At 40.0% G+C, this 8,109-nt stretch overlaps 1 protein-coding gene across 1 annotated transcript; it reads right to left on the bottom strand.

The window, feature by feature from the left end:
- Window positions 1-202: 202 nt before the first annotated feature.
- Window positions 203-4,980, bottom strand: IFNG (interferon gamma; the record flags this gene model as incomplete). Its single annotated transcript, XM_084614127.1, has 4 exons — window positions 203-337; window positions 1,698-1,883; window positions 2,383-2,451; window positions 4,861-4,980. The coding sequence occupies 4 exons, from the start codon at window positions 4,978-4,980 to the stop codon at window positions 203-205; spliced, it is 510 nt and encodes a 169-aa protein (XP_084470253.1).
- Between the last annotated feature and the right edge of the window lie 3,129 nt (window positions 4,981-8,109).

The following is an 8,109-nucleotide window of genomic DNA, read 5'->3' as shown; positions in this document are numbered from 1 at the left end:
TCTGTATTATCCAGTTAATAAACGTGTAAAAGATAAACAGGAATTCTACACATATTCATTTCTTGTGCAGCAGTAGGAATTATAAATACTTTGTTGGTGTTTCTAAAAATGGATTTCATTATAAATATTGATTGAAAAATAGTTAAATATTAATAAATAGATTTATATAAAAACGGAATAACAAAAAGTATAACTAAGCCTTTCAACATCTACATTTCCTTTTCTGACTTTGGCTCCTTTTTCTCTTTACGTGAGTAGTTGGATGGTCCAGTAGTAGTTTTTGTAAGGTGGGGAAAAGTTCATTAACAGCTTTGCGTTGGATTTTCGAATCATTCATCTGGTTCAAAGGACAAAAAAAATAGTCATTCCAAAAGGTACTGTACGTTAATTAGCATGTGCTATGGTCTAGGCCAGCAGTTCTAAAGCTGGGTTGGGACCCCAAAGTGGGTCACAACCCTGTTTTAATGGGTTCGCCATGGCTGGCATTAGACTTGCTGGGGCCTCAGGCTTTGGCTTTGGCCCTGGGTGATGGGGCTCAGGTTACAGGCCCCCCACCCTGAGTCTGAAGCCCTTGGGCTTTGGCCCCCGCCTGGGGCAGCAGGGCTTGGACTTTGGCTCCCCCCCCCTTACCCCCACCACCTGGGGTGGCGGGGCTCAGGCTTCAGCCCCCCCTCATGGAGTTGTGTAGTAATTTTTGTTGTCAGAAGGGGGGTCACAGTGCAATGAAGTTTGAGAACCCATGGTCTAAGATGTTGTATGGGGCATTACATGATAGGGCAAAGTAACACATTGATGAAGAATAGCAATAACCCATCAATCCATCGACCAGTTCAGATAAGGAAGAGCAATCTTCTAATCAATTTTGTTGTCCAATTTCTAAGCTACTTTATGACTTGGTACAAGTCAACAGCATTGTATACAACTGAGTTACTGTGTGGCTCATCATGATATATTATCAAGTATCAGGGGGTAGCTGTGTTAGTCTGTATCCACAAAAACAACAAGGAGTCCAATGCATCTGAAGAAGTGGTTTTTTACCCGCGAAAGCTTATGCCCAAATAAATCTGTTAGTCTTTAAGATGCCACCGAACTTCTTGTTGTTTTTATGATATATTATTATAACATTTGAGTTACGGTGGTATTGGAGGACAAATTATTAAAGCAGGGCCATATGCTAATGGCTGTAATTGAAATCACTGGAGTTAAACTGGTATTAACAGTAGAATCTGATCCAGAATGTCACTTTTGGAGGCTGTCTTTTAATCCTGCTTGAGGTCTGACTAGGAACTGATTACTACTTCCTCAACCCAGTTTAGGAGACAAATGGCTGTTAACTATGTAATAATCTGAAGTAAGGTTAAGGTTGTCTGTTACTCTCATTGACTCTATTTTCATTCATTAATTATTAGATTAAAATGTTTCAAATGTTAAAATGTATCAGTTGGGCTACTACGTGAGCTCACTTACATAATTTTAAAAAACCACAATTAAAAAACATCAACTAAAAAATTGCCTTGCAGGATATGACTAGATTGTCTTCCCCACAGTGAAAAACACTTAGACAAAAGTCTAACAGAGTAAAGGGGCCTTAGACTTTGTCCTGAAAGTCAAGAAGCTGAGGCTCTGTTGCCACAAAAGGAGAATGAATTCTAGACTTTGCCTTCATAAAACAAAAGGAAAAAAAGAAATATCCTTACCGGAAGTCTTGCCAACTCCATTAGGTCATTTACTTTTTTGAAGCTTTCAGTTAGGCTGTTGTTCAGCGTATACAGGGCATTGTGTATGTTCTTGACGTGCAGTTCACTCGTAGCCAGGTCAATATTTTTAAACATTTTCAAGTACATGGAAATGATCTGGCTGAGTATGATTTTTTTTTCAGTTGTCTGTTAGAAATACAGCAAATAAAAGCGTTTAATGAACTTCCATCAAAGTGAAATGTAGAAAATCAAAATGAAGGCCCTCTGCTGTGATCAAAGAGTACTCGGGACAGGGGAATGCAAAGATGACCTTAAGCCTTGATTCTGGGTTGGCTGGGACTTGAGCTGAGCACCTGGCATAAACTAAAGTATCCTGAGGGCTGTTGTAACTTGTGCCAGCTGCCAGCAATCCCAAGGAGCCATTACAACAGCCTAGGGATCAATGGTACATAGGAGCTCCCTGGCTACACCCTTTTTTCCCCAGCCATGTCCCCATCACTAGCAGAGAAGGCAGCAGAATGTCATAGGAGCCACTATGTCAGTTCTAAGCTACTAAGGGATCCCGGACACTGAGGTGATTCTCCTGTGGCCAGTTACTTCGGGTTGAGAACCACTTTACACAAGTAGCGCAATGCAAAGCAGCTGCACCGCTGCTCAAAATCTGGTTCTAAGGATGTAAGCTTACCTCTGTCCAACTTTTCAGTCTTTCTGTGAAAATAGATCCGCCATCAGCTACATCTGACTGACTTGAATTCTGCAATGGAACATAGAAATGACTTAGTAGACACCAAGATTTACTGAAAAACAAACAGGACCCTCCATTGAAATGAATGGGAGTAATAGTGAAATACGTACGAGAATTGTTTTGCTTTAAGGATTTTCAGCTGTTATAAGTCCTTCATGTTGGAGTATTTATACAACTACATTCACTAAATTGTCAAGTCCCATTGGTGTTCTGTTAATTGCACAACAAATGTCATGAGTTGACTTACCTATACCTTTTCCGCCTGCAGTTCATCTGATAAGCAACTAGCTACTCACAGTGTGTATGTTACTACGTGCTCTTTGTGGATGCTGACATTAACAACTAAAAAATAAATACTAATCGACACAGCAAATTGTTCTTTGAATTATCTGATCTAGTTTTATCTTGTTTTCTGAGGCATTTAAGGCCAGCAGTGCAAAACTGGGCCTAACCCTTCAATCATTCCTTTCACAGTACTTAGGAAAATCTCCCATTGACTTTAGTGAAGGAATGGGAATTCATTTACCTTAGTGAAAATTTTGTGTCAGTAAAGATCCCAGTGCAAAGGTCCCATTCAGTATGAGTCTCACGTGTAGAGATGACCCATGTCTGCTGATAGTGGGGGAGCAAAGTGAGGGCAGCTGGCTTCAACAGTGTTAGTGAGCATGCTCAGTCCGTGTGAGCATGCTCAGTATACGCCAAGCAGCAAATCTGGGGGTGGCACGTGACCCCATATACCCCCCCACACACACACACGTATCGTCTCTGCTCACATGATTCCCATGTTAAGGTTTTGAATGTGACTTAAGTAGTGCATGTAAGCCTTCCCAGATCTAGTAGAAGGAAACTGTCATTTCAGAGAGTCAGAACTCCTGTAATATCAGAGGTTTGTAAAAACTGGGGGCAAGTCCGATATCCCACTATCAGAGTGAGGGATGCAAAGATACTGTGGGCTAGAGAGTATTTTGCATAGCTGGAAAGCAGGTGTTGTGTATGCTGTATCTCAATGATTGCAGGGTTAGAAAATACAGAGCTTTAAAAATATTTTTCTAGGGGAAATTTAGTTATTTTTACTAGTCCTGATAAAACATAATCCTAACAATACAATGTGAATCATTTCATTTTTTTTTTGTTCAATAATGTAATGACAGCAACTTCAATGGGATAATTTGCATGCTTAAGTGCTGCTGGATCAGGGCCTACCTGTCAATTTTGAGAAGTGCTGAGCACCTGCAGTGGGCTTGAAGTCTTGACTTCAGTGAAAACAGTAAGTGCTCAGCAGCTCCCAGAATCTGGCCCTACATAATCACATATACTGTAATAGGAATCTAATATATAATCACAATCATTTTATTACATAAAACCAATATTGCATTTAATCTTCGAACACTTGGCAAAGATTAAACAAACCAAAAACATTCCTTTATGGTTATTACTGTAACTATTGTACTCATTCTACCGACAGATAAACAACCAAAATCAGTGGCTGAGCTGGAAATGGAAGCCAGTGATCCTAAGCCCCAGTTCTTTGCTCTGGCTGCAAGAGCATTCTGCATCTTTCATTCATTTAAGGAAATGGATTTAAAATGTAAAAAAAACAATTAATGACACCTCATCCTACAGCTCTTACTCCCATTAGTAATCCCATCTGAAGTCAACAGGTTATCTGACTGACTCCTAAGTGATCATAAATTAATTAACATAATATTTACATAATCTCTATGAAAAGTGCTAATTTTGCAGATTTAGTGTTCTTGCAAACATCATAATCTCAGTGTATGAAAGCAGGATTAATGTAGCAATATTTCAAAGAATAGTGTAGAATAAGCTCTAGGGGCCGCCTTTGAGCAATGTAACAAGAAAAAAGCATCAGATGCATTTGCAAAAGCAAAGGATCTCCTTTCATCTCAGTCATTTTCACTTGTTCCTGTTTACATTATTCACTACTGCTTAATCCCCTATCTCTGGCAAATGTAACTTTATCACCCTAAAACTAATGATAATCCAAGAGGTTGCATCCTAACTGTTACAGGATTTTTTCATTATTCATTGTTCCATGTAACTGATTGCTAAGGGAACTGGGAGAATGTTCCCACCATGAAGCATAAACAGTTATATCAATTTTCCTCAGATAGATTCAAAATACTACATTACTTTAATTAGTTCAGTTGGAGGGACCTTAGTTTTGGTGACAAAGGTGAATAGCACAAAGACAAAGACATTGTCTAGCATCAAACTATATTCAAATAAACAATTAACTGCAAAAGCAAACCTACCCATGTTGTAACAGGACTATATTGCATTGATTGTCATAAACCAAACTCTCGCCAACTTTCAGTAATATTTAAGTCCAAATGGTGTATAAAGCATAAGCAGTAAGAGAGGAAGAAGAATGAATTATTAGATGGTTATACTTACAAAGTCAGCTTTGAGTTTTTCTATATCTTCTTCTATTTTAGGAAGAATTGATTGACAAAAGAAACATCCAAAAGAAGAGCTGATAGATAGAAGGATGAAGAGATAAATCTGAGGAGTCATTGCTGTGGAGACACTGAAGTAAAAATGCTGAAGTGGTTTCTGTTTATGGCTATCAGGCCCAAAGCAATGAGCTAACCTTCTAACAGTCAGGTCTGGTATTAGAAGAAAGCCAAGTAGTGAACTTCATCTGTCTTGCTGGTGGTATTTATACCTGGGTGTTGAATATTTTTATCTCATCATCAGAATTACGCATTATTCACAAGTTTTAGAAGATGAGATGGTGTTAGATAGGATGTGATGCTTATTGGTTTTATTAATAGGCATGGTTTGTGGGATTTTAGCATTTAAAGTTTCCTTTAAATGACTAGGTCCCCCGTGTGACAGAATATGATGCTCGGTTACGTGTCCAGCCCTGCCACCATTGAGGGATCCCTCGAAAGCATTTTCAACCTGGCACTGGAAATTTTCCAGATGGCTCATCAGTCCCATTTAAAGGTAAAATTTACGTGGTGTCCTGAAAAGTTTCAATGGTTTGTTTGTGGTTGGGAACAAGCAGGAAAGGAAATTCTGGTACAAGTTGGGGAAGTGGAGTCTTACGAAGCGTATATGCTGTGGCTCAGACATAAGATTCTTGCAAACCATCAGAAAGCAAAGAAATCATATCATGTGGTTAAGGGGTCAGTTTGACAGTCAAGTCACTTGTGGTGTACTTTTAAAGTAACCACTTTGATTAACGTTGGACTCTGCAGCACTCTGAAAAGTTTAAGACATTCGCTTCAAGGTGATATTTTATGTAACTTAAATAGCCCTCTCTTTAAAGACAGAAATGTTTTCATGATATTTTCTTTTTTCCACTCTAGCCTCAGTGACTATGGAAAATGAAATCCTTATACCAATGTGAGGACGTATTTTATTAAGTCTTTGGCTCTGCAGATTCTTTGTTTGTGCAGAGCAGGGCCTGCAAGTTTGTGCTACAGCACAACTGCAAGTGGAGACTGTGCTTGTGTGCAAGTGAGGTTAAGCTTGGGTCATATTCCTTGACACTGAGTTGTACTTAAATCTCACCCCCTGTATGACTTTTAGCTTGCACAAAATTAGTACGGCATAAAAGCCGCTGGGCATGGGTGGAGAATAGGCATGTTTAAGGAGACATGGACCTAATCACAATCCTCCTCAGAGGTGCTGAGCTATGCACTTTCCTGGCTGGCCTTACTCCTGCTTAGAGTGGGGTGCACAGTGGGGAAATCTGCTCAACTTTGATTTGCTGGGCTCACACTAATTTTCCATGGCCATTTGTGGGAATGAAGCTTTCTTTAGACAGATGATCATGTATAAAGGGATCAGGCTCATTGCAAAATCTGTTTTGTGAAGAAACTGAAACAGTGTCAGGTAGAAGTAGGGTAGCATTCACCTTAGTGAAGGAGCAAGGTGGGCAGTAGTGCAGTGAGGGAGAGAATGGAGGGATCCTGATGGGGCGGCATAAGGGAAAAAGAAGGGAGACAGGGTCAAAAGAAGAACCAGCTCATCACATATATGGGCTTGCTTCACAGAGGTTATAGAGGAGGAGATCACTGCAGCCTCTGTAAAATTCAGGCTGAGGAGAGTTGGATTGGCACCCTGGCACTCTGAGCTGCCCTGCAGGATCATTGCTGGAGTGAGCTACAGCCCTTGATTAAGTAAGTTACCCCCTTCTCTTCCTAAGCAGCAACATCTGCCCCAACGGACCAAGGTGAGACAAGGAGAGCAGCCTGTAGGGCTTGCTGTACCTGCAGGCTTGTGTGGTTACTTACTCTATGCAAAATAGGTGTAAACTGCTACCACCATTGTGAATGGATAATTGTGATTCTGCAGTGTCAGGAGTACAAGATACAATGGCTGGATCCTACATGCAAACTAAGGTCTATAAATTAAGTTATGAAACTCCCTTTCTGTCGCAGCGCTAATATATGCTTCCCATCTCAACCCATTCAGGGTACATGTCACAAGTGTAGCATCACACAAACAAAATGTCTTAACTACAGACATGTCCAGTCCTGGACAGAGCCCTGACATGGAGGCTGTTACGAATATCCAATCACTCCCTTTCCAGCTAGGACTATTCATGTACATTCATGCTGCAATCTCTGTGTGTCAGGTGCCAACGGGGATAGAAGACAAAAAACTGAAGGTCAAAAAATTGAAAGAACAAAATGCCCTTATCCTATGTGGAATTCTGTTGTGTATATGAAACAGCACAACACTGTGGTTGCGCCTCAGAGCCCAGACCAGAGACCTGACACGGAGTACACAGGTTATTACAAGGATGTGACTATGTCTTTCTCTACTAAATCTGTGGATTTACCACAATTATTTGTGGATCAAAGATCAGTCGTTCAATAAATGCACTTGGTTAATTTATGAAATATTGCTGTAGATGAGATGAGACTTGGTGTTTACCAACAGTGCAACACAGGGGAGGCTGTGTCCCAGAACACCAGGACAGAGCCCTGACATTGACACAGTTAAATGAGATGGCCTGAATTGCATCCTTGTCTTTTGCAGCATTTTATGTGACCTTTTACAGCTGAGACTAGATGTGCATATACCAGCTGCAATTACTTGGTGTGAATATTACAAGAGAACACTAACTTTAAAATCTGTCCCACCCAATGATATTATAATAACCTAATATTTCTAGCAATGGTGTCTCAGGCAAGGTCTGGCTCAGGTGACTTGGAATGGTGTAAAACAATCTAAAGCATTTTTTTTCACTTTCCTGCCTGTAAGTCACCTGATCATTCATGCAAAAGTAGAGGTTTAACACTTATCCGTTCAAGCAGCACCTTACAGCAATTTCCACCAATGATGTCCTTGGAAAGATGCTCATTCTGTAATATGGTACACCCTGTTAAACAGAAACATCTGATGACCCTATTACTGTATAATATCTGTTTAAACAAAAGCTCACTGTTCTAATGAGTGTTGTTCTATCTCTGATATTTACATGGGTAGAATTTGTATACATGTTAATACTTCCCAAATAAATAAATAAAGACTAAAGGAAAATCAGGGCGCCTGCAGCCTGGGTCTGAGTAGGCATTTATACTAAGTCTGAACTTTTTGAGAGCTATTCCATTATCCTTTCCATCCTTTTGTTCTTTTATTCATCCCCCACTTTTAAAAGGTCCTACTTTGTGGAAACTCTCCCTT

Source organism: Lepidochelys olivacea (genome assembly GCF_965140295.1).
Source record: "Lepidochelys olivacea isolate rLepOli2 genome assembly, chromosome: 1".
NCBI classification, from domain to species: domain Eukaryota; kingdom Metazoa; phylum Chordata; order Testudines; family Cheloniidae; genus Lepidochelys; species Lepidochelys olivacea.
The sequence above is the reverse complement of the archived record's forward strand: the minus strand, read 5'-3'. Positions and strand labels throughout refer to the sequence as shown.